Source organism: Glycine soja, chromosome 9 (genome assembly GCF_004193775.1).
Source record: "Glycine soja cultivar W05 chromosome 9, ASM419377v2, whole genome shotgun sequence".
Lineage (NCBI taxonomy): Eukaryota > Viridiplantae > Streptophyta > Magnoliopsida > Fabales > Fabaceae > Glycine > Glycine soja.
In genome coordinates, this window is record NC_041010.1 from 6,738,912 (window position 1) to 6,766,773 (window position 27,862).

A 27,862-nucleotide genomic window follows, 5' to 3' on the forward strand; every position below is an offset into this window, starting at 1 on the left:
TAGTGACATCTATTTGTAAAAAATAAAAATAAAAATTAGTGACATCTACTTTTATTTTCCAGAAACGATTTTAATTCTTCTTCCCGGGAGTTCACACATCAAAAAAATATTCAATATTGTTTAAAAAGCCATTAAAGTAACATTAATTAGTTTAGACACCTTTGCAATAAAATTAACGGATAAATATAAGAGTTTTTAGGAAGTTTATTTAGATTTATGTAATAACCTGTTACTCTAATAAGTTTTTTATGACTTATTTAAATAATTTTTTGATAAAAATTATTTAAACTCATATTTTTAAATTTTCAGTGATTAAAAAAGAATATTCATGTTATTCTAAAGTTAAACGTGATACTCTTTCAACTGTATAAAAGTTTGACAATAGTTAATCCATTGATAAAAAAAATGGCGTTAATTTAAGTCTTTAATTATTAAAAATATCATTTTTATTAAAATAAATTAGTGTTATTTGTATTAGATTAAAAATATATATTACAGTATGTCAAATGTGATATTATATTTATTTAGTATTATTGCATAAACTATTTAATTATTACTATCTTATTCAACCACAATTCAATTATAATTAAACCTTTAAACTTTGGCCGATTCAATGACCAATTCAATTTTAAAAACCTTCCATTTTATAGTCTGAGCAGAGTTTGGATTCAATACTAATTCAATAAGCAAATTACATTACTAGAATTAAAATTCCCACGTTGATATATACTGTCATTTGAAGATATTCTCAGAGTCACGGGACATTATTCCATTTTTATAATATCCCTACAACTACACACATCTTAAAAACCCATTTTGACAACAATTTACTTTATGCACGAAGAGAATCAGTGCACATCAAAATATCAATCGATATGTACATTAGATACACAACCTACACACTGTTACTACAAAAATAAATAATTCAAAGGATACTCCATGTTACACAACACTATTTATTTAAGAAAACCATCATTTTATAACCATGAGTTCATCAAATCCTCGCACAACTTCTCAATTATGCTATATGGTACAAATGAGCATCAATTTTCCCAGTAAAACTAGAGTCCCTGATATCATAGAGGAAAGATTACATCTTTCTTAAATTGTCTAACCTTGCCTGTAAATCACTATCTATCCCTCCATCATCATTCCCAGTCGTTTCAACTTGTGGTACCTTTGTCTTTGCAGCCGGGGCAGCAACAGCTGATGATGGTGCATTTACAAGCTGTATACATCAAACAAAAAACTTATTAGACTTTGTTATAGTGACCCGGTCATTTACTTTTTTGGGTGAAAAGAGATGTTGAATGGGGGAAACCATAAGCATACCTCTTGGTTAATGTCAATGCCAATCTCATCAAGAACTTGGTTAACTAGGTCTTCAGTTTCCTCTTCATCTTCTTCTCCTTCCAAAGCATCATCTATTGCATCTCCCATCATCTCAGATGTCAATTCCATCTTCTCATTCTGTCTCTCAAATTCTTGCATGATTTTCTGCAATGATGGCAAGTTCATCTGCCTATTCATTTGCCCCATGGCCTTTGTCACGCCTTTCATAGCCTCACCCATTGCTTGTGTTGATTTCAAAGTCTGAACAATTGTATTACAAAAGAAACTACCTTTTAGTACTTGAATATCAAAAGACACATCTGTTTTGATAAAAGTTTTGAGACTGTTGGCCAGTTAGTTATATACCAATAAAAACAAAATGCCATGAATCTTAGGGAAGAACCATTATCCTATATTAACCATATATGCTAGAACAAATTACAAAGAAATAGATACAGTCACCACAATAGCATACCTGAATTCTGAGTGATACACCTTGGAGCTGAGATTTTAGCTTATAAAATTTCTCAACCTGATGCCTTGTTCTAACAAGATCTTTTGCCATAACTCTAACAGCTCCCTGGACAACATTACATGAAATACAATATTGGCATTTGGTGAAAGTGAAACATTTGCCACCCACCTTAAAGGTTAAATAAAAATTTAACTATAAACAGCAGATAAACACGTTAAGGCATTACAGACAAATATAGATTTGGGGTAAAATTCTAAACCTGTCGGTAAAAAACATTGAAACGAAACTAGATTTCATCATGAGCAAGCCAGTTCCACTATCTAGAGGAACCACATTAGTTAACATTTCACAATTTAATGCCATACTACTTTTCAAATTAGAATCCTGTAGTAGATAGAAATTGAGATAAACAAGAGAACAGAGGAAAAAAAAGGAAAAGAGGAGAGTTCCTCAAGCAAATTAGAATGATCTCATCATGCTATTTTAAGAGGGATACAATGGTATTTATTTACAGATGATTCAGATTAAATTTATCCTGACTAACCACTAGATCTGAACAATAATCATGAATAATGCCAGTCTGGCAATCAGTTAATTATCAATTGACTGTTACATCTGTAACTACTGCAACTACCTAGCAGAACAAATAAGTTAAGCTAATAGCTAACACTGTGTTTCTACTCTAGCAGTGTCCACTCAAACTCAAGTAGGCTCAACAATTAAAAAATTGTTCAACCACTTTGAGTTTGCTTCTTACATCACAAAATCTGGCGTTGCCTAAGTTTGGTAAGTATAACAACAATCTGATCATGAGCTGGTATATGACAAACACTGAGACTTTTAACCCTTTCTCTTACGAAGCAGAGGTCCAATTCCATGAGTTCATACAACAGTTAATTAATGGATTATAAGCCAGTGACAGTACTTAGGTAGTTATCACAGTAGACAACAGGGGTTACAATAGGAATTTGTAATTCTTGTAGAAGAGACTGAATCATAGGACCTCAGTTGTAGTGATTGCCAAGCTGTGATATTCGGCTTCTGCAATAGAGCAAGCAATCAAGGTCTGCTTCTTTTACTACCATGAGATCAGATTCTGGTCAAGGTAAATGCATGCCCCAGATGTTGATCTTCCACCATCTGGGTCTGAGGACAATCAGCATCACAGAATGGGTGTATGGCTAGCTATTTGAGATCAGAAGCGGGTTGAAAAGGTAACCCATAGTTGATCATGCTTTGGAAGTATCCAAGAATCCGCCTGACTATATTCCAATGATTGTAAAGGGGCTGAGATAATAACTGGCATGCCTAAACTGTGGCTTATTTCTTGCCTAACATTTGTTGCATATTGAAGAGCTCCAACAATTAATATGTAGATGCTGGGGTCCTGAACATAGTCTGATCCAAACATGGGAGAGTTTGGAACCTCCAATCATGGGGTGTAGAAATTCCCTTTTCTGTTGACTTGTTGGATTCAGCAAGCAGATCATAAATATATTTCCTTTGACATAAGAGGATGGAGCCACTACAGAAATATTTAAATTCAATTCCCAAGAAGTAATCTATGTTGATGTTACCCAATTGTTTAAGGGGAAAAATTGAGTTAAGATTAGTTATCAGCTGCTGAATGAGGATGAGTATTTCCCTTGTGATTAAAATGTCATCAAGATAGACTAAGATGTAAATAAAGCGGCTGAAAGTGGTTAATATGAATAGAGATGAGTCACATTAGAGAACATCTCAAGTAGGGCATGTTTTATTCCATATAATGCTTTGTGGACTTTGCATAGAAGAGCTTTGTCAACAGCTTCAAGTTGTGAAGGCTGGACCACATAAAGCATTTTTAATATCTAGTTGTTGTATTGGTCATTTATTTGTTAAAGCAAAATTATGTCTCGGATAGTGACAGGCTTAACTACCGGAGAAAAGGTATTTTTATAGTCAAAACCATGTTGATGAAATCCCTTTGCAACAAGCTGAGCCTTATTTTTATTGATTGAGCCATCTGAGTTTTCTTTGACCTGAAAAACCTCTTCACATCCTCTTGCTTGCATGTGAGAAGGAAGGGGTACTAATTGGCAAGAAGAGCTGAATATTGAGCTTTCTAAACAGAAGAGGGTTCCCGTGTGACAAGAGAGTAGATAAAGGCTGAGGTTTGTAGATGCTAGACTTCATCTAGTCTGCATTCGATGAGTGGCAAGGAGGATCAGTACATATGTTGAGGACATCCTGACAATCAGAAGAGGCAGTGGAAGAAGAGGGAGGCAGAACAATGTGAGAATGAGAAGAAATGGTGGAAAAGGAAGAGATGAGGAAGTGGAAGATGGTTGGGGATAAAGTCAGGGATAGAGGAATAGACAGGATTTCATTGAATAAAACATTCTTGGAAATTTATAGCCTCCCATCAGAAGAAAGGCACTTGTAGCCTTGTTGACTTGTTGAGTAGCCAAGAAATATACACTCTGTGGAATGAGTAACAAGAAAGGATAGCAGGCACACTCACACCCCCGATCATATTAAGAGAGGAATATGCAGGATTTGACCTGAATAGTTCGGTGAAAGGAATTTCACCATTGATTTGACCTGTATGGCTGTATCTTGCTGAGACTGAGATACACCTCAACTATATATATTCACCAATATAGTATACATGATTCAACAACATAATTCTCATATTTTCCCTAAATTGTGTAATGTTGCAAATAAATGACATGGTAGACTAAGAATTTCAAAATTGAAAATGGAAATTGAAGTGGAAAACACATTCAAGACACCCAATGAAAGAAGGATTCCAGTGCTGCAGAAAGGTAACATTTTCAAAAGGAAAAACAAAACTTCTGATGCATTAGGAAAACAGGTATCATATTGAGTCTGCAACAGCACTAGGAAAGCAATTCCCAGTGACAAGCACAGCAACAACAAAAAGTTTCATCCTCAAAATCAATGTGAATATATATCTTAGTTAATACAAGTGATAACATTAAGTAATACAATTTCCCAAACCACAACTATCAATAACAAACAACCCACACAGCAAGGAACAAGGAAATCATAAGAACAAGAAAAAAATAAATAAATAATATCATCTCAGCCGCCAACACAATCAGACCCTCTTCCTTCTTTCTAAAAAAGAGCAGCAAATTCCAATCCAAATTCTCTACCAGACAGCAGAGGTTGGGTGTTTTAAACTTGCATCGAAAAACAGCTAAACTAACATATTCACAGTAAGACATGTTCACCATACATACCATTAAAAACAAAAGGCAAATAATACACAATTAACACACAGTCACTGTACCATCTGGCCCTGTTTGGCACTTTTCTTTATCTCCGCAATCAATTTCTTCTCTTGCGTTTGCAAGCCTTGCCGCTCGCGCTCAATTTCTCTGATTGATTTGTCCAGCATCCTCTTATTTTCCCGCAGAAGCTCTGAAAGTCACAAACTTCATGGTCATGTACTACGAAATCAATATGCAGTATTTCATAATTGCAATACCCTCACAAAGACACCCCCATTTGAATCAGGTACACAACTAAACGAGCCAGCAAGTAGTTCATCAAAATTATGAATTATGATTCTCATAGTTACAAAGCATAATCGAAATTGAAAAGAAAAGGGATACAAAATATAAATCATAAGGCAATTTCTGAATCTTATCAGAACTAGGAGACAAAAGCTAACAAGAACATAAAATAGAACAAATCATTAGTTAAATCTGCAAAACAACAACCACACAAGAAAGAAAAGCAAAGAATTTAATATTTGCATAAACGAAAAGGTTTTGCGGTACATCTGATTATGTCGAATTGAACATAAATTAAAGAAAATGTAAAAAAAAAAAATGATGATGGGGATAACTCTACCATCAAAATTGAGCAACCCCATTTTAAAAAATCATTTTTTATTTTCGACAGAGAACGCGATGATGAACAAACCTGCGGGTGTTTTTCGCTTTCCGAAGATGAAACTCATGGCGGTGGAAGGAACAACCTTGGTTGAGATCGAACAGAAAATTTTGTAGAAGACGAGAGAACAGCGCCTAATAGATTAGCCTCCGATCCCGTTGTTATGATATGCGTTTGGGATTTGGTGATGATGCTTTTGGTTTGATCACAGGTTGAGGTTGCTTACGCGGTAAGCGTTGAAACGAGGAATCATCAACGAACCATGATCTCCGTCGTTTTCCACACGTGCTGCACTCGGTGTCGGACCCACCGTTGCGTAGTTACTCAGTTAGTTACTTAGTTTCCTCGAAATAACCACACCCTAGGGGTGGGTATGGTTGCGGGTGAATTTGATAGTGAAGAGTAAATAATGAAAAAAAAAAAAAAGTCTGTAAAATATTTTAAGTAAAAAAGAGAAGAACAGAGATGTGATCCACACAAAATTTTGAAATTTTCTCATAGTTTTTCTCTTTTATTTCTTGATTACTAAACACACACTAACAGACTTTGAGTTAGGTTTGTATTTTATTCGGATTTTAAAAAATTATTTTAACATGCTAAAAGACCTCGAAGGAATGTTGTGATTATTAGAATTTTTTAAAAGACTTTTTATTATTAATATTTTAAGTTTCAATTTTAATGAATTTACATATTAAGAAATTTAAAAATATTTCATAAATTTTATAAGATTTGAAATGATTTAATAGATGTAAAAAAATAGTAAAAAATTATTGGAGTCAATGAAAAAAAATAACAAAAAAATAATGAGGTTTGAATAGAAAAATTAATATGATTTTATAAGTCTTTGTGAGGGAGTTTGTTCACGAATAATTTTTTAAGTCACAAGAATAATTTTTCTTGGGAATATAATATTATTCTCGTGTATTATTAAAAAATATGTTTTATCAACTATTAAAATTGATGGAGATTATTTTTTATATTCACATGAATATGATTAAAACATATGTTTGATTGAGTTATTTTTTTTGGGAATATATATTATAATTATTAAAATATCCTTATTACAAAAACTTTCATTACACTTATTTCCTCTCCATGTGTTGGATGATTACGATAAATGAAAAAAAAAAAACAAAAATTGCCTATTAAAAAATGAACATTGGAAGAAAAGGAAAAATTATCATAAGATGTAGAAATAAAATTAACACTAAAACAAATTGCGGGGACATTAATTGGGCAGGAATGAAATTTGTGAGATTGAAAATATTTAAGCATGCATTATGAAGGAACAACAAAGAGTGGTAGAGTAATGGTTAGTAAAAGGATATATATGAATTTTTATTCATGAAGATGTATTCATGTCTCATGGGAATAATTTTTCTCCACCTCCTCTATTGGAACCAATTGATATAATATGAGATTATGTCCTTTCCAAAAATAAAATATGTCCAGGATTAACTTTTTTACAACCTCATAACAAATGTGATATAATTTTCCACATCTTTTATTCTTGGGAATAAATGAATAATTCATTAAACAAACATCTCCTAAATAGTTTATTTATTAATATATGTCCTTGTATACTATCCTTTTTCTCCATCAGTGTCTTTTTTTTTCTGCTGGTTCCTCTTCTTGGATTTAAACAACAGATACAAAATTATCATTTTTGTTTTCTAATAATACTTTTTAAAAGTAACAAAAGAAATTATTATTACTATTATTATTATTATTATTATTATTATTATTAATTAGATGTAACTTGTACTTAAAAGATATAACTATGGTTGGAAGTTAAATAAAATATTATGACAATCGATTTTTTTTATATTAGATTCTTTTAGTTTTTTAGTTGTTTGCAAGACATATTTTTTCACATAATTTTAATCTTGGTTATGGCCTTTTTAGTTTTAATATTTTTTATATTTTATAATTTTTATATAAGTGAATTTAATGAGACAACTTTTATGTCTTGAATTAATAAAAAAGATTTAAAATTATGTCCTAAAATTAAAAATGAATGTTATAATAAAAGAACAATATTAACTCAAATTTGAGTTAAGGAATCAAAATAATTTAACAGAAATAAAAAAAATATATTTTGAGTAAAAAGTAAGAATTAAAAATATATTTTAACCTTTAAAATATGATCCTACGTAATATATATTTTGTTTACGAATTTTATACTTAGAAATGAAAATTATAGGCATGATTTGACTGAACCGTTCCTTAAACGCAACTTAATATCCTAATATCTGATTTTTCATTTTGCATTAATTACCAACACAGAAATCACAACAAAAGAAAAATTATTCATTTTGCAATAATGGGCCTCTCTGAGTTATGATTCCTTTCTGGGCTTAGGAAAAGAAGCCCATGATCGTAGTTTGGAGACAAAATCTAGCGGTGGTCCTCTCTGTAGCTTATCCCTTTCATTCTCTCACAATTAATATTTTTATTATTATTTACTAATTCAAAAAATAATCTATGTGCTTAAACTTGCAGGTTACCTATATACATAATTGGGTGTAATTGATTTGGAAAGAAATAAGTATTGTTGGAAGTTAAAATAAAATGTTATAGTAATTTATAATAATTGAGAATAAAAGTGTCTAAAAGAAAGATGACACTTAATGGGATTATTTCTTTTATAACAGTTGATGATAAAAATATTCAGAAGAAATATGACATCAAATGAAATATTTCCTTTATAATAGTTATAGATGAATTAACTAATAGGTTTTTTTTTTTGTATAATAAGGGAAGAAGGAGTTGGTTGAGGGTTTTGTGGTTTTTTTACTAGGTGGTGGGCATGAGGACATTCATAAAGAAGGAGATATGCTTGCTTTAGGGGACTGCATAATATTTTATTGGAAAATATCAGAAACTAGCATCAACAGAGATGGTCAGGTTTGAATGCTAATAAAGCAAATTATTAGTGCTAGTTTTTGTGATTGGTTTTTATCAGAGGAGAGGTCGTTGATGAATAATGTATTTTGTATTATGATTGGTGTGGCTGTGTGGAGCAGGAGAGATTATCTGAAAACTGATAGAAAAAGAAATAAATTCTAGCAAAATTTCAAAGATTTAAATGAGATTGTTTAGTGAGTGTGATATTTATATTTTTTTTTACTAAAAAATTACATAAAGTTTATCGAAATTCATCCTAGACAATAATCAACTGAAATATGTATGATTTTGAATACCATAAAACTTCTTTTAAGTTGTGAATAATCTCAATTGAATACCATCGAATTTCATTGTCGTAAAAAAATAATCCTTAAAGTGTTCATTGAATATCATAAGATTTTTTTATCATGTTTAAAAATCTTAATTGAATACCACTATAAAATCCTAATTGAATATCTCCCCAAGGAGGTGCAGGAAGCAATAGCCTGAAATTCAATATAGAAAATGATTGAGCAAAAGCCATGGAGGGTGTGACACATGGATGATCTATGATCATTACCTTATAGTGCAAATTTGGTTTCCAAAATTTAATTTTCCAATAGCCAAAATTGGCAAAAAAAAACTAATGTGTGGATTTGCTTCCCAGGTTTGAATCTTGTTTATTATGATGAAAGCATTTTGTTGGAACTTGCTTCTGTAGTAAGTAGGTCGACTTATCAAGGTGGATAACCATACTTTGGATGTTTGACGTGTGCACTTTGCTCATGTGTGTGTTTATGTCGACATAGATTTGGGTAAACCTTTTGCCGGGAAGGTTTGGCTGAAGGGATTTCGGTTTAATCTCTCTCACACACGAACTCTGCAGTTGTTCATAAAAGTTGTTCATATTTTATTCTTTAATCGGTGTCCTCAGAACAATGCTATAATTGTTAATCAGATCACAAAACTAGTTTTTTTTCTCTCACTATTGGCTCATGCAAGTTCATTTATTATGACATACATCTGATCTGAATGTAGGAGTTGCAAGTTGGATGCTTAAGAAACAAAAAGAAAATGAAGTAGATTCATTCTCTGTATCCAATTTCAACAGCTATATAATTTACACCCATTACTTATAAGCTTCGACAAAACAATAGCTACTCTGACTAACAGAAGCTACATTTACTCCCTAGATTCAAGAGAATAACTAGAGGTATATATAGCCCAAGGTAGAGGTGCAAGTAGCACTAGTTCTAACATCTGATCCTCTATGGAAGAGACTTTATATAGCAAAAATATAAACTAAGCAAATTAATAAGAAACACCACCTCCACATTTTGTGAACCATCTGCAGCCACCCCTTTGAGAATTCTCACAAGTATTGTTCATGTATTCTGGCACGGTTCTCTTCCCACCACAGTCTAGCATGCATCTCACCAAACTTTTCTCGACTGCATCAAATATGAGGAAACACCAAAAGAAATAAATTTCATACAGTTCTACATGAGAATTATAACATGCTAATGAAATTGAGAGCAGAATGGCTAACAGCAGACAAATCAGAATACAACATATAAAGCATCAGAGTAGTAATTTGAACTTTGATGTCAGTTTTGACTTTAAACTGACTCTAGTCTGATTGTAAAAACTTCTACTATGATTTGTACACTACATTCCACAGGCTTAAAACAAAGGTACTGTCAGCGAGTTCAGGACTAATGCTAGATTGAATTATTTGTCAATCCCATAAGCAGATAATCCTGAGTTCTATTGACCAGTGTGGCTTCTCTAAATGAAGCTGTGAAGGCAAGATTGCATTTCAACCCATTTGAAGATACAGATAGTTGTCTGGCCCTTGTGACACAATCAGTTCAATGTTGTAGGAGGATTGACCAAATTTTGTAGGATGGTGAGAAAATTAATCGTACAGTTGTCAAAGGAAAAAACGGTGATTTACTTTTCTTTTTTTACCTGGTCAAACAATCAAGCTAGATAACCTAGACTTTATGCATGATCCATAAACTACTATGAACAATCATTGTCAAAGGCCATCATTTCAAAAATTAAAAAACTTAAGCTGATGAAGCATGAATCATGAACCATGCTCACTATATAACTTGTAATTCAACTTTACTTTCATCATGAAAAATGGGGGAGCATTTGGTCATAAAGCTTTATGTCAATTACCAACTAGTCATAGATCTTTAAAACCTTATTTATAACCTGTGTTGGTCTAAAGACACAAAATTTGTAGCAAGCATACCTGAACCTGACTCGTCTGAGCTCCTTTTTGCCACCTGGGAGAGCTCTGATGGTGATGTAAACCCCAGGCTCATCCTGCTCAACCCATTCAGTGTCAAGGTCACTGGCATTGCTGATTGACAGGTCCCCAGAGCGATCAGCTTCTCTAGAAGAGCTACTTCTTATGGAAGCATCAACATCCATTGATGATGAGATATCTGTCTTGGCAGCAGCACTAATGGTGGAAGAAGCTTTTGGGGTTGAGTTAACGTCATTGGGGTCATAGTAATGCCGGGATGATTGCATTGAGTGATGATCAAATGAATCTGAGGATGAGTACCCCATTCCCATCCCTCCTCCTCCTGCACGGAATAAGTTACATGGTGGCCTTTCCCTGCTCAGTGGAGGTGTCACTGGGAAATCTTCTATTGATTCACGCTTTGAACTCTGCGTTCAGCCCACACAGAAAAGCAAATCAAGAAGAATAAAAAAATGTGGTCAAAAGTTTCATCTTGGTAACTATGAAAAACATGAAGACAGGGATGGCAAAAGCATATAACTGTAACAAAGACAGGTGGCTTCTAGGGTGGGAGAATAAATAAAAACTAGTTTTACGTTTATTTTAAATTATTGGGATTTTTTTGCTGAATAAATACAAAAAAACCCAAAGAATTTAAAATAAACGTAATTTATTAGCAATATCGTAAGTTTTTTCTGAACAGAAAAAGAAAAATAATTCCACATTTTTGTGATGAGAAAATAATTTATTAGATATAAAGAAAGACGCATGTAGAAAACTAATTTATTCCAATGTAATTGTGTAAGGAATTGATATATTTAATATATTTTTTAATTTGTTTCGGTGTGGGGATGTCTATGATAATTCCACATGTATCTAAAAAAAGGTTTATATCTTACGGATCATATTTGTTTCCCCCGGTTGGAAATTTGGTGTAATGCTAACCTTGGAAGCCACCAATAAAGACATGCATGTTTGGATTTGAGTTCCAAAAGCAACCCAAATCTTACTTATATAAAACTAATAGTTTTCAAACACTTCACCAGAGTTGTCACTAACAAACCAAACATATAATTCAACAACAACAACAAAAAAGTATGGCATACCATACAAGATAGAATTTCTGATTTTTAGATACTCAAAGTAGCCATTACATTCTTATTCTTATTTTTTTTTATCACATCATATTTCTTTATCATATTTATATTTTAATCTGTATCTCTCTCCCAATATCTATCCATAAAACATTTTTCTACAAAATAAGTACTATTTTTATTTCAATAACTTTATTCTTACTTCAAATTCTAGATAACCTTTTTACAACTCATTTTCTTGTGATTCTCTCTCATACTTCACTGATTTTACAGTTTTCTATCTTCTATTCTTATTTCTTTCCTCGTCAAGTGTTGTGGAAAAATGAGTAAGGATAACATTATTATGTTTATATGATGTACTTAACTTTATAAATTAAAATGATTTTAAATATTTAAAAGTATATTTTCATTGTTAAATAGTACTGCTATAATCTTTTCAAGTGGAGAAACTATTAATAGGACTAGAATAAAGTCAGCGTTGGTATTTGCACCACCACACGTCTGTATCTACATTCCAAATTACAAACAGTTCACACAGCGTAAATTCAGAAGTTACCTCGTCTTCAGATCTAGGCGGAGTTGGAAGAGGGAAAGCTTGACGATTAAGCCTTTGCACATTGTAAAGTTCCATCACCTTGTCATAGTTCTCTGCCCACCATCTTTGAGCTTGCCATTTGTTAAATATCTCACGGCTATACATAAAATATAAACCTTAATTTAGTTCACCACTCAGTTGTTAAGTCATCATATCATATGAACTATCGTAACTAACCATCCTAGCTAATAATTAATATTTACCGATAAAAAAAATGATACATATATAATTTTGAAATTAACAATGATATCTTAGTCTAATAATAATAAAAAATAAATAAATATTGACAGCTGAACCTTTCCTACTTTTTCATTTTTTGTCTTTTTGTCAGTTCTGTTGTCATTTTTTTCTCTTCAATCTTGCTAATTATACAATTATGCTTTTTCTATGTGTACCAATGTATGGAGTGGTCCGTGAAACTAGTCGCAATTTGCTGCTATGATGATTATGTTATGTTTTGTTGACCAAAGTTTTCTTGGAAGAATTTTTAATTGTCAGTGGTACATGACACTGTTCTCAATTATGTTAGGTCACTCGAGTAGATGCTTTTTGACAAAGAATTCTCTGATGAATAATTAAAAGCAAACCCGATCATTCCGTGAGGAAAATAAAGTTTGTTCTAAGGCCAACATTGACCATACAGTGGAGTTGTCTAAGCAATCGAAAGCAGGTGGGTCCAAACTTTAGTCTCAACTACATCACTAATCACGCCAAACAAAGAAATGATTTAAATGTTTCACTAGGATTTAATATATTAACTTAAGATGTGTTGGAATTTGATCGTGATGTGAACTTTCACATGAAATAAGAATAAAAAAATTAAATAATATATAAATGAAAGAACTATAAATCTGAAATTTAAAATTTTGGGATAAAGTTTGATTTTAACCCTTGGTTTCCCAACAATACCTATCTACTTCAATTTCTGAGCTAAAATTCATGAGGAAAAAAAGGTAAAGAGAAAATCATTTATACATTGACCCACCCACCAGCAACCCTACAGCCATATTGGTTGGGATTGCACCACAAGTCACCTAGTAGGACGTAAGATATAAACTGATACCATTGATATTTGATGCTTTTATCTCACGATGAGATAAAAGACAAAAATATAAAATTTGGAAAAAAGAGGACAACACTATAAGCTATGATATTGCTAGCTATCTAGTATCTACAACTTTACTAGGTCCCCACCTTGCAGATGTTCACATTTTGTCTTGTATATAGTTATGGAGTGAAAGATGTGGGAGCATTCCGCAGCAAATTGCAGATTAAAAGACAAAAACTGTTATAGGAGGAAGACAAAATTACGAAAAATCAAGCAAGCATGAAGAATAACTATTATTGTTTGTGGAAAATATATTTACTGTTTGAACATAAAAACAATTGGCATCATATATGAAAATGAAATTACATATATATAACTATTTCCATCTTTCATTTTAATTCTTTTTTTGTATATTCATGTCTTAAAATACTCTGAAATTTAAAAAATATTATCCCATTTTATCCTTATTGATTTCCTAAAAATAATGCATAAGAGCTTCCTCCGACCAAACGACAAGACCCGATTTTAAAGGTTCCAAAAGACAATTAACTCTGGCCCACATCCACTCTCAAGCCACAGTAAGTTTTACTTTTGGACCCACTTTTTGGATTGCTTTTGGCAAAGGCGAGAAATAACAGGGGAAAGTGGACCCACCTAAATCCTTTCATATATGCAGAGGACGATTCATTCATATTAATTATCACTTGTTAGGACGTTGAAAATTTGGAGTTTTTAGATGCTACACAGTAATCACATATATGGCATAATAGACAATAATGATCAGAAAGAAAAGGATCAAACTTGTGTTACCTGTTCCAATCCAAGTTCTATTTCTAACAAAACAAAATAGAGACAATGGTTTGTTTGTCAGCCTAAAGTTATAAAATTTGGATTTATTTCCGAAAATAAATATCCTCAGATGTTTGTTGGAGGATCATTCTGATATGCTCAAATGCTTGTTTGAAGATCATTCTAACCTCATGCAAAAACATGCATCACGCGACTTAAAAATGCCTTTCTATGGTCTAACACTCAATTCGTAAATGTTTCATTATTAATTCATTGCGCAATTTATAAACGTCTTCTATATTAATAAGTACTTTTTAACTTTGAAACCACTTTAAAAGAAATACTAACAGATATTTCTTTCATGACACATTTTTTATTTTTTTGGTAAAAGAGGAAAGTGAAAGACAATAGGACAAGTTAGAGGCCCCGTTATGGATACATCACACCCGCTTCATCAACTAGAAGAAGCAGATCATGAGGTAGCACACCAAGCTTTGCTAAAATTTACTTCTTTCAACACAAGTAACATTGACTGCCCAACCCAAATCACTTTAAATTTAGGTAGAATTAAAATTGCAAATTTGAAAGAGAAAATATTGAAAATTATTTAAAAATATTGCAGATTTTTTCTAATAATATTCTATTTTTTGTACAATATATTTATAATTCAAATTTTTTGTTATCTATTTGATTAATGTTAATGCAGCATATATAAAATTTAAGAAACAAAACTAAAATCATTTTTTGGTAGAAAATATTAATTTGTTAGATCATTATTACATCCACACATTCAATTATAAACTGATAAACATTTGCATTTTTTAATATAAATTTATAAATACCTTTTTTTTTGGTACATAAATAATTACCTAGGCTGGTCACATTTTTCAATTTTTTTATTAAAGTTCTAGTATTTTTTTTGTTAGTTTTATCCTCTTGTATGTAAGTATTAATTGTTTATCTCTAAATACTAGTAAAAATATATGACAAACTACGTTATATTTCACCAACCAGAGGTGTTCAAAATAAAAGAAACAAATCTCTTAAAATAAACTTACTTCTAAAGTGAATAAATGAACCCTCAATTTAATATAGAGTAGATAGTACATCTTTTTAACTTTAATTAGAGTTTAAAATTGAAGTGAGTTTAGATACTTTTTTCAATACCAATGAACAATTATTTTAATGTGAAATAAAATAAAATAAAACCAATCATCATACTTGTCAACATATCCCTGTTAATTTCATAGTTGCTATGAACCAAACAAAACAACACAAAGAAACCGAAGGCATTAATCTCAAAACCAACATATGAACTTATAGTAAAACAACTGGAGTATATAAACAAAGTAATTTAAACAGAAGATTAGTATGTAGCGTTGTTATCAAAATCGAACCAACGAGTTAATTAACTTTTAGTCCCTATAATTTTAGATAATGGAACCTGAAATATATTTAGATTATATAAGTATAGAGAGAGCAAATAAATAATTAAACTTTTTTAATTTCAAGAACTCTGTAACAACTCTTATTAGAAATGCTGTAAGAAACTTAAGAGTCATTGTTTTTTTTTTTCTGAATGAGAGTCATTGGTTCATTTGTACTCATTAAATCGACTAGGTCATTTATGCACTAAAGAAAATTTGCCAAGTTACATTATATTACACCAGTTTTGTAATGTTTCCAATCCAACAATTTCCCAAATTAATTATATCACTGTTCCTAATCAGACTGAATATTGCAGGACTGATAACAAAATGACTAAAGCAACTTCGCCATAGTTTGTATGACTAAAAATGTTGCAAGTAGACAGATATTATGTAATTTTTTAAAAAATTATAAAATGAGTTTAATCATCACTAACAAATTTTATACTAATGAGACTAGATGAGTTGTGAAATCATTTTAACACTGTTAACTCTTTTTTCTCATAAAATTTACATGTTAGGATTTTTAAAAACAGAAATTGTTAATTGGATTGAACCATTGACAACGGATGGTCCCATAGGATTGGTAGGCATGAGATGAGTTACAGATTAGTGAGAGCATTTGAAACAGTTAAATAAAATACATAAATTATTATAAACTTTTTAATACTAATATTATTTTTTTATTTTTACAGATAAAACAATAATAAACAATCAAACAATAACAAAAAATAAGCAGCTACTGTCGCAATCACTAGGGCAGCCACTAGCCCGAATCTAAGACCATGGACCAACTAACACTACTACAGTGTCACCGTCCAAACTCTAAACGGCACCCAAACCTAACAATTAACCGATTAATATACAGCGAAGAAGAAGAAAAAACATACAGGAGATGGTGGGAATTTGCCCGCAAATAAAAATTAACAATTAACCGATTAACATTGGCCGAGCACGTACCTGAATCGTATCCGTTTGAGATGGTTCCCGCCACGGGGAAGCGACACGAAGGTGATCAAAACGCCGGGCTCAACCTGCGCCACCCACTCCTTCGGCTCTTCCTCGTCTTCAAGCAGCAGCACCACCCTCCTCCCGCTCGAGCTCGGCGTCCCCTCCCCGCTCGATATCCCCTTCAGCCGTGCCTCCAGCTCCTTCCCCCACCGCCGCCGAGACGAAGACGACGACGACGACTCCGAGTCCAACTCGGTTCCGCCGCCGCGACTCACTCGACTCGGCGGCGCCGTCGCGCACGGCCCGCCGCACTGCTTGTACGCCCCCGACGCCTTCAGCGCCATCTCCTTCAGCTGACCCGTCAGCGACTTCACTCCCCGCGAACTCGGATCCTCGCTCGCTGCCGAGTCGCCGACGAGTTTCTTCGGACGTGCTATGCACGTAAGCATTATTTTTTTCTGGTGTTTTGGATCGAGATAGCGAAATGAGGTACTTCTTATTGGGTTACGGTGATGTAAGGGATTCTTCGAAGGGAAAGGAATTTAGGGTGTGTGGATTTTGCAAATAAAGAAATGAGAAAAGAAGGAGCTAGCATGTGCTGGGTCTCGGAGTAATGGAGGATTCTGGTGGGAATGGGAATTGGGAGAAGGGGTGTTTGGTTTTTTGTAACTTTTGTTTACGTGAGAGAGAGAGATAGAGAGGAATCTGCTTTTTTGTCTTGGAAACTTGGGTTGGGATTCTCACCCTCTCTCTGTCTCTCTCTCTCTTTTGTTTAAAAGTAATCAAATTAAGGCTAAATAAAATAAATCAGAGGTCCCGGAATTATTTAGTACTAATATTTAATTAAGTCTTTAAATTAGTGCGTGTATAAAACGATTTGTTAACTTCCACTCCCTGTATCTTTTTTTTTTTTAAGGAGGAAGTTAGTAAATTATGTATCTGAAGAAATTTGTAAGTTTATTAACTTATTTCTTTTAAAAAATAAATTTGATGTAAATTTTGATTTATTAAGTTTCACTATTATTTTATTTTGATAATAAAGTTTAAAAAATTTTATTTTAATTATTTATGTTTTTAAAATATTTCGAACTGATATTTTTCTTAATTTTTTTGTTAGAAACATTAAGTTCCCTTAATCTTCTAATTTTAAAATAATTAAATTAAAAATAGAAACAACTAAAAATCATTATGATCTTTATTTTATTTTAAAAATTAAAAAGCACTAGAAAAATCATCTCTTCCCTCAAGCACTTCGCAACCTCAACCCATCCACGGAGCGACGCCATGTGTAGCGGCGTCATAATCCCTCGCCTTCATCGGCAGGCGATAAATCCTCCTCTAGAAGCTTTCGCACTGTTGTGGGGTCATTTTGGTGCCTATGCCTCACAATCTTCGACTCAAAGGCACTTCTCCTTGGTCATTGCCACATTAACTTTAACTAGATTAGTTCAAGTTCACTACTCGTGCGGAGGCACAAAATTAAATATATAATATAGTTATATACATTTAATGATAACTGTATAAAAAAAAATTAAATGAGAATAAAAATTAATATAATTGAAATATATAATATATTTTTTAAAATAACATTGTTTATTGAACTTTGGTAATATTCATGTTTTAAAATTTTATAAATAATAAAATATATGTATTTAATTTTATTGAGATTATTATTATTATTAGATATAAAAGATTTAACTGTTAACATATTAAAATGCATTCATGGTAAATATATTAAAGAATAATTACAAGACTAATTTGGAACATGCATACCAATGTCATATGATAAATAATTTAATAAAAACATGAGAATAAATCAAAGTATTTTTTTAAAATTTAGAAAACAAAATTAAAGCCAAAAAATAAATAAAAATAAAAAAGTATTTAATTTTATGTTTATATATAATTTTTTGTAAATGTACAAATGATGGTTAAGATAAGCATGATGATGGAACACCCACCACGAGATTGGATATTATTCTTATACTTGTTCTCTAACATTATCTTCATTCGTGTTCCTGATTCGTGATGACCATAATAAACAAATATAAAAGATAGAAAATAAATATTAGTAACTACAATAGTTTCCAGATATGATTGAAATATATAATATATTTTATAAAATAATAGTGTCTATTTAGATTCGATGATATACATGGTTATTCATATTTTAAAATTTTATAAACAATGAAATACATATTTAATTTTATTGAGGTTATTGTCATTAGATATATTATTTGTATATTGTTTACAAAAAACTAAACTACGAAGTAAAAATCTAAAACTACTAACATATTGAAATGGATTCATAATAAATATATTGAAGAACAATTGCAAAACTAATTTGGAGCATCAACTTGACAATGTCATATGATAAATGATTTAATAAAAACATGAGAACAAATCAAAGTATTTCTTTTTAATTTAAAAAATAAAATTAAACCCAAAAATTAAAAAATTAAGAAAATATTCACCAACATTTGTGTTTAATTTGAATTATTTACACACAAATCATAGAACGAGAAAGAGAGATGATGGATTAGGTCCGGTGCAGGTTGATAAGTCTAGTTAGTGCAATTATGTTCAACAATTTTAATAGTAAACCAAGGTTGTTCCATTACATGCACACTACACATGTGTGGCACGTTCTGTTCTGTTAAGGAGATCAGAGTAGCTTTTTGATGAAGTGTTGAGTCATGCCAACCAGGACCCTGTATGCTAAGAAGCAATCTGGATGAGTTTTTCATGGAGTGTTGAGTCGTATCAATCTAGTGTATCAAGATTTTTTAAAACAATTTTTATTACAAATAAACTTTGCAACATCCATGAGAGATTGAGCCTAATACTTAAAACAATTTTTATTAAAAATATATAATGTATCTTAGTATGCAACATACCAAGAGAAACATTCTTGAGAGAGCATGCATGGCCAAGTTTGAGTGATTGAAGACATATTCTTCTGAGCTCCTATTATTTTTCACATGAAAAAAAAGGTGAACATTGAGGAGATTCTTCATACAATGAAGAAGATATTTAATAATCCCAGACAACCGGGCATACTGTGTTGAGGAACTTTGATCTCAGTTCACTTGCAACCCTAAAAGTGCATGATTTAAATGATGAGAGAATTCACAGTCAAATGTTACTTCATTTCCCTTAAAGAAGAGGAAAATGAAGAAAGGTGGAAATTACAATCAAACATTACCCAATGTTACATAATATATGTCAAAAACCTGTCTAGGAGGTATAATTAACTTAAAGAGATCAAATAAAAATGAGATAGAAATGCATATCAAAGAGAAGTTGTAAACAACCTTGGTCACTCTAAGGACTGTAGTGCGGATTGATTGATCATTACTTCTAACAAATTGCAGAGTCTCATAGAATCATAAACAATTGAAAGAGGAATGTCCTTGCTAGTGGAATCAAGCAAACCCACTACAACATGAATGAATGTGGGTTCCTTAACTAATTGCCCTGGAGTTGGCGGTATCTCTTGACTGCAAAAAATGCCCCATCAAACATATTAAAAAAATCAAAAGGAGAAATGAAAGTTGATAATTGTATACCTAATTTTTAAAGAAAAAGTATGTGCTTTTGGATTATAAGAAGTATTTACTTTGACAAGTTGTCCCAGCTTGAGAATACTTGCATGGTAGTTGATAAGTTAATACAAAATGAGTAAAAAAAATGTAGGGAATTAGAAGGAAAAAATACAAACAATAGCAAGAAAGTTACATAATATGCATCATTAGCATCTCGCATGGCAACAAAAAAATCTTCACATATCACAACTTGGCCATCAAGTCTCTTAAAATAAAGATTCATGCCCTGAAATCCAAGGAGTTTGTAAGATTTGAACCCTAAATTAAGCGGAAAATAAAAAAGCAGACTCAACTCTAAAATATAAATTTATTAAAATGAACCAATGAAACATAATGATAGAGTTTCTACATAAAAAGCATGAAATAAATCAACAATACTATTCTATTTTCCTAAAATCAGAAGTTGTGAGTTCAATACAATAGGTAAAACAATATTTTCCTGCGTCGGAAACTTCCTCGCTGACTTAGAGTGGAGGCAGTCCATTATGGAGGGAAAACATGTAAGGCAACACAACACAGTACCGGTGCTCGAACTTACCTAAAATATATATCATCAAAATCATCTTAACCTTTCAAATTTCAACCAAATTGAAACACCACAATATATAAATAATAAATAAACAATCCAACCCTCCAATAATGCATGATAGGTTAACTAAAAAAACAAAAAGTTGTCTTAGAAAAACTAAAAGAAAGATGAGGAAAAAATTAAAATAATGTTTGCAGTCCAAAGGATTCCAAGAGAGATGAAAGATCATTATGCAAAAATATACAGTCGATTATATCTTCCAATAAGTGGTGTCAAACTCCTACAATTAACAAATTCAAAAAAACCAAATAAATAGGATGTGGAATTCTCCTGCAAAAAAAGAAAAATAAAAAAGAAAGGTAAAGAATAAGAAAATTAAGTTCATAGACACAAGCGTCCTGAACATCTTTGACTGCAACCTGTTCAACAATGTTCCTCACCACAAACCTCTTCATAGCCTTGTCCTGTTATAATTATTTTTTTTTTACAAATCACACAATTGAACGTTTAAGAAAGTGAAATAAGAACGAACCTTATGACAACATTTGTTGTAGTTGGAGCATCGAATGAAAAGTTCTTCACACATTTGGATCCCATTTTTCTGAGAAAATAATCACTTTGTTGTCAAAAGTTTTTTTTTTCCAGAAGTTGGCAAAAAATCAATTATTTTTCTAAATAAGTGGTGCCAAACACCTACAATTAGGAGAGAACTAACGTGAGAGTGAATAACCTGACAGAAGGAGAGAAGCTTCGAGATAATCGTTGTTGTTGTTACCGTGAGAGTCGTCGAAGCTGGATCTACGACGGGAGGAATCAGAGGAAATGAGGAAGGATCTGTGACAGCAAGACCGTGGTGGTGAAAGGTGGAGTGGCGAGAAGTCGACAGTGACGAAGCTCGAAATGGAGCGAGCGGTTCAACTCAAAAATAATTTTGAATGGAGCGGGCGGTATAGCTAAGTTTTGTCTAGGAAAAAGATAAAGAAGAAGAAAGAGGAAATTATAAAAGCAAAAAATTTGAAATTCAAATTTGAAATTTGAAAAGCTCATCACAAGAGGGAGAGGAAGAGGCCCGGAAGAAAGCGGAAATGGACAAATTATAAAATTGAGAAAGCTATGGGTTTTGAAACATGAATTTTATAATAGCGTGCTTGTGGGGCTTCTATGGAGGCTGGATCTTTGAGCTTCAATGAGGTCCTTTAATGGTGATTTTCCACCATGGAGATGCAGTGGAAGACAAAGGAAAAGAGGTGAGAGGAGGCGCCATCCACTAGGGAATAAGCCATAGAAGAAGGAGCTTCACCACCAAGATGAGCCTTGGATAAGAAGCTTGGAGAGGATGCTTCAATGAAGGAAAAGAAATAGGGAGAGAAAGAGAGAGGGGAGAGCACGAAATTGAAAGAAGAAAAAGGGAGAGAAGTTGAACTTTGAGTTGTGTCTCACAAGACTCTCATTCATCAAAGTTACAACAAGTGTTACACATGCTTCTATTTATAGACTAGGTAGCTTCCTTGAGAAGCTTTCTTGAGAAAACTTCCTTGAGAAGCTTCTTTGAGAAAACTTCCTTGAGAAGCTAGAGCTTAGCTACATACACCCCTCTCATAACTAAGCTCACCTCCTTGAGAAGCTTCCTTAAGAAGATTCCTAAAGAAGCTAGAGCTTAGCTACACATACCTCTCTAATAGCTAAGCTCACCTCCTTGAGATGAGAAGCTAGAACTTAGCTACACACCCCCTATAATAGCTAAGCTCACCCCCATGACAAAAAACATGAAAATACAAAAAAAAGTCCTTACTACAAAGACTACTCAAAATGCCCCAAAATACAAGGCTAAAACCCTATACTACTAGAATGGCCAAAATACAAGGCCCAAACGAAGGAAAAATCTATTCTAATATTTACAAAGATAAACGGGCTCATACTTAGCCCATGGGCTCGAAATCTACCCTAAGGCTCATGAGAACCCTAGGGCCTTCCCTTGGATCTCTAGCCGAATATACTTGGAGTCTTCTACCCAATGCCCTTGCGGGATAGGATTGCATCATAGCGGAAATTCATGGAGTTGACATGTTATCAGAGGTGAAGCGGGAGTAAGAAAACAGAAGAAGAGTTGAAGCGCAGTTGCCGGAGGAGATCATTATTTTATTGCCAAAAATTTGTGGATGCTTCGTTGTTTTATTACTAAGATATAGATATTTTGTATGATTTTCTATTATACCTAAATGTTCATACTTATACTTGTTTGTTATCACACTTTAATTAATATAAAAAATTGATAAATAAATAATATTGATTAAAAATGCTATAGCAATTAAATTTATATTCATTGAAAGATATTTTATACAGCAAAATTATAATCATAAAACATCACAAAAATTAAAATTATATTAAAAAAATATAAACATATGAAAGTATGTATAAAAATTTAATTGAAAAGTATTACTTTTGTGACATAATTAACTTCATACTTAAAAGGTTTAATTACAAATTTTATCATCAAACTTTCATTATTTTTGTGAATTTTATCACTTAACTTTCATAATTTTGCGTATTTTACCACTTAAGTTTTTTTTTCACGAATTTTAGCATTCAAGTTTTAACATTTTGCATATTTTACCATTCAAAATTTTGATTTTTGTGCATTTTATCATCATATTAGTAACAAAACAACGTCATTTTGTTTTATCTTTAATTTTTCAGTAAATACTCATATTGGTCCCTTAAAGTGTGAGGTGATAAGAAATTGATCCTTGAAAGATGAAAAATTTAAATTTAGTCTTCGAATATGCAAAAGTGCAACAAATATTGGTTCTGTCGTTAAATTTGTAAGATCATCTTGTCATTAAATTGTAATATTCAAGGATCAATTTAATAATAAGTTGTATTTTTTAGAATCATTTTGATATTAAGTTGCAAAATTTTGGGATCAATTTGTCATTAAATTATCTGCAAAATATATCACATTTTTTTATACATTTGGGGACTAGATTTGAATTTTTCATATTTCAGTGACCTATTTGTCATCAACTCACATTTTTAAAGGACTAAAATGGATATTTATCCCTTTTTGTAATAAGTGGTGGTAAAATGTGCAAAAAAATTTAAAAAAAAAACTAGTTTAGCTTTTAGCTTTTCTTACTAGTTAAAAATTTTGTTTGATTGTTTGGTAATCAAGTTTTTTTTTAGTAGCTTTTAACGTTTTTTGAAATGTTACTTAAAATAATATTTTTAACATATTAGTTTCTAGTCTTTTTATATTTTCTTCCATTTTTAACCTCAATATATTTATCCAATCTTTTTAAAAAAATTATAATTTTATTATTTTTACATTATTTTACACTTTTCAATTACTTCAACCACTAGTTTTATCCAATATTAATAATAATTTAGTAAGCTAATTTTTTACTATCTAGCTTTTAACTAATTTTTTAGTTAATTTTATCAAACATAATCATAATTTCATTTATGTCGTCATTCCATTAATTAATAAATCCTGCACAATAACATCTCCCCTAATTTTTTGTATAATTAAATGGAAATTTCTGGATAGTTCAATTATCAAAATTTTGAACTTGCTTTGTAATGGAACTAAACATTTACGAAACACCGAATAATGATACATGTCATACAAACCTTCAAAACTATGTTGAGAGCAAAATACATATAAAATATGTGTTCAAAGTCCTAGAAGAATATTTGTTATTGTTTTTAACGAAGGTAACTTTATACCAATACTATGGTTGCAACAAAAACCTTGAAAAGCTATCGTATTTTGTCGTGTGTCATTTCAACCTGTTTATGAATTCTTAAATTTTTAATATTACAGATTAACAGATTATTACATTTAATTACATTAATGGTAGTTATAATTAAACGGTTTTAAATTGTATTGTATTTCTAATTATTTTTAATTTTTAACCGTTAATAAATCAATCTATTAAAATTCTAAAATCAGAACAAACAATTACGACAACTAAATTAATATTTATGTTAACCAAAGTTTATTACTTTTAAATTAGTAATATAATGTTATACTACTAATTGCACAGGTCATTAACTAAGATAATTGCACGGGTAAAAATAAATTAACTAAGACAATTATTTTTTTTAGGATAATAAATGTGATTTGAAAATGGGCAGAACTAAGATAATTGTTTTAGGATAATAATTTTTTTTCAGATTTTGTTTAGGCCATAATTCTCTATATCATGTTAAATCGGGTTTGAAAATGGGCAATAATTTAATTAAAATTTAAACGACCAAAATAAATGTAATTTCAATTTATTACCATAAATATATAAAGTTCTATTAAACTGTTTCCAAATTGAATTATGTTACAAAATTGAGAATTATTATGTTCCGTAACACATTTCAGTTAGTTTTTAAGTTTTTTATTAGCTGAAAAGTTCATTTAACTGTTTGGTAAATAAGTTTTTCTTAATAATTTCTCGGTAGCTTTTGGTATTTTTTTTTTAAACTTTACTTGAAGTAACATTTTTTAAAATAATTGTTTCTAATTTTTAACTATTTATATTTTTTTATTTTTTATCCTTAATGTTTTTATCAAATTTATTGTTTACCCTTTTCAAATAGATTAGGACTTTTTTTTTCATTTTTTACTCATCCATATATTTGTCGTCTCCTTTTTTGCTCTAACGTGCAAATCCTGTCATTTTGTTTTTACAACTTGCACACTAACTTTTTTTTATTTGGGTAATGATATTTTAAATTTTATTTCATTCTCATATAATACATTGATAGGTTTTCTTTACAATATTTTAATTGTGAAATTTTTAATATGAATGAGTAAAAAAAGAAAAAAAAAGAAACATAGGGATTGATTATTTAATTTTTTATATTATGTTTTGGATATTTTTATATTACTTTCTTAATTTAATGATTATACTATTTATTTTATTAATTTAACATTATAAATCAAAACATTGATAATGATAGATGATAGGTTTTTTTTTATTCTATTTTATATTTTTTTACCACTTATAATATTTAATTTATTATTTCAACACTATATTTTGTTTATTATTTTTTGAATAATTTTATATTTTATTATTTATTTTGACTATTACACTAGTTAACATAATAAAAGTATAATGTCTATTTAAGTATATCTTCTTATATTATTTTTAATTTGATTAAAAATATTTTAAAAAATAATATAAAATTAATAGTAGAATATTTAACATGAAAAATGTAACATAAAATAATAAAATATAAATATGTCTATTTATATTATTTTACAATTTTCAATTACTTTAACATTTCTAATTTTATTAATTAATTTTTCAGTTTTTAACTAACTTTTCATATTCAAATTAATTTTTTCAGCTAATTTTATCAAATATAACCCCTGTATAAAAATTGTGTTACCTTTTAGTAGCTAAACACAACGTTGTAAGTTTCTTTCTCCTCCATCCTGCATTCTACATTTTCTTTCTTAAACAAAGAGAAGCATCTTTTTTTTTTCTTTTTTAAATTAATACAAATTTTCTTATTGTCTTTTTTTTTCTATATCTTCCATTGAACAATGACTTTTTTACTATTTTATTTTTCTTTCTTCCATTGAAAATGGATACATATTTACTTATTGTCTTTCTTTTGCAGTCATTTAAGTTTGTAGAGCAAACTCTTTCAGAAAGGTTAGTATTTATTCCACATTTTACAAAGATTTATGTTATATATATTTTTATAATTCCTATTTTCTAATTTTCTATCTTTTTGTAGATACCTCTTTGTGTGACAATTAATATGCAAAACTTTTCTTTTAGTCTTGTTTCCTGAAACTCACTCTTGCAGTTTATAGTTAGCTCATGCTTAATCTTACTCATTTTGCAACTTCTAAAAGTTGTTTTGGCTATAGTGCCCGGTATTTGAGGTTTAATTTAGCAAGGAAAGATGACGGATACAGTTCCTATTGCATACTGAGACACGAGGATCATGAATTCCTTTTCATGCTATTTCTCTTTTATTTTTATCTTTCTTATTTCTTTCTTTCCTATTTATTTCACTCCCAATACAAACAAACATGTGTCTGTGTTGTTAAATTCTTTAGCAGTACACATAATACCAGGGGTTTGGGTTGCATCAATTAATAAAATTAAACTTGTATTGTTTTCAAAAACAGAGAGGAACGCTTTATAGCCCCATCTAGGATGAGGGATCAAAACTATAATCATAAATCATAATTTTGTGAGGAATATTTGTGTGCACTAGGTTATATTATAATCAACAACTTCTCTTTGCCTTATACTTTAGATTGTCGCCGAGTTGAAACTAAAAAGTGTACAGAAAAATAATAGAAAAATAAAATATTTTTTTTTATCTAAAATATAATTTTTTAAACTAATTTTATCTTATTTAATATTATTATCTTTAAAATATCTTTCATTTAATTGAGATGCTAGTTTTAATGACTCATATTCTTGATATTAAGTTCCTATGAAAGATAAGTTGAAAAAATAATTTTTAATTAAAATTTATGTAATTAAATATAGGTAATTAACTTTCTTAGTTAAGGTAATATTTTTTTCCTTCTTATATTTGAGACCGGAGGAAATAATGGTTTAATTTTCTTTGTCAATAATATAGGTAAGAGTGTCAAAATTAACATATAACTCACATGGATTAATTAAATCATCACCGGTTGAGACTTAAACGGACTGAGTTAGTCCGACTTACTTTTAAATGAGCCACAAAAATACCATTCCAGTCTAGCTCAGGTTGGTGGGTTAGATGGATTGGCTCAATAAATTTAAAGATCTAATATAACATAAAAGTAATCAATCAAATGTCTCAATTCTCAAATACATAAAATAACCTTCAAAAGTCTAAAACACCAAAGTCTTAAATCCAAATATAAGTCATAGTTTAACAACATTATAGTCTTAAAATTAAAAATATCAAATTGTAAAGACAACATACATAATTGAAATTACTAAACAAGTAAGCAA

At 30.6% G+C, this 27,862-nt stretch overlaps 2 protein-coding genes across 2 annotated transcripts; both read right to left on the minus strand.

Annotated features, from left to right (window-relative positions):
* Positions 1-803: 803 nt before the first annotated feature.
* LOC114367669 (vacuolar protein sorting-associated protein 2 homolog 1) lies at positions 804-6,010 on the minus strand. Its single transcript, XM_028324858.1, has 5 exons — positions 5,744-6,010; positions 5,106-5,236; positions 1,808-1,912; positions 1,333-1,593; positions 804-1,228 (listed from the first exon to the last, which is right to left on the minus strand). The coding sequence occupies exons 1-5, from the start codon at positions 5,778-5,780 to the stop codon at positions 1,091-1,093; spliced, it is 672 nt and encodes a 223-aa protein (XP_028180659.1). The 5' UTR covers positions 5,781-6,010; the 3' UTR covers positions 804-1,090.
* A 3,642-nt stretch (positions 6,011-9,652) lies between these two features.
* On the minus strand, positions 9,653-17,212 carry LOC114425521 (protein Brevis radix-like 4). Its single transcript, XM_028392467.1, has 4 exons — positions 16,773-17,212; positions 12,510-12,645; positions 10,863-11,287; positions 9,653-10,050 (listed from the first exon to the last, which is right to left on the minus strand). Exons 1-4 carry the CDS (start codon positions 17,210-17,212, stop codon positions 9,972-9,974), a joined length of 1,080 nt encoding a protein of 359 aa, XP_028248268.1. The 3' UTR covers positions 9,653-9,971.
* Between the last annotated feature and the right edge of the window lie 10,650 nt (positions 17,213-27,862).

What these genes read in the sequence shown, in the direction of transcription:
- LOC114367669 (XM_028324858.1), bottom strand. Translation starts at nt 5,780, where the DNA reads ATGAGTTTCATCTTCGGAAAGCGAAAAACACCCGCAG. An exon ending in AAAGCGAAAAACACCCGCAG is followed by an intron (nt 5,237 to 5,743) that starts GTTTGTTCATCA and finishes TGTGACTTTCAG; the next exon opens with AGCTTCTGCGGGAAAATAAG. An exon ending in GCATTGACATTAACCAAGAG is followed by an intron (nt 1,229 to 1,332) that starts GTATGCTTATGG and finishes TGATGTATACAG; the next exon opens with CTTGTAAATGCACCATCATC.
- LOC114425521 (XM_028392467.1), bottom strand. Translation starts at nt 17,212, where the DNA reads ATGCTTACGTGCATAGCACGTCCGAAGAAACTCGTCGGCGACTCGGCA. An exon ending in CTCAAACGGATACGATTCAG is followed by an intron (nt 12,646 to 16,772) that starts GTACGTGCTCGG and finishes TTTTATGTATAG; the next exon opens with CCGTGAGATATTTAACAAAT. An exon ending in CGCCTAGATCTGAAGACGAG is followed by an intron (nt 11,288 to 12,509) that starts GTAACTTCTGAA and finishes GGCTGAACGCAG; the next exon opens with AGTTCAAAGCGTGAATCAAT.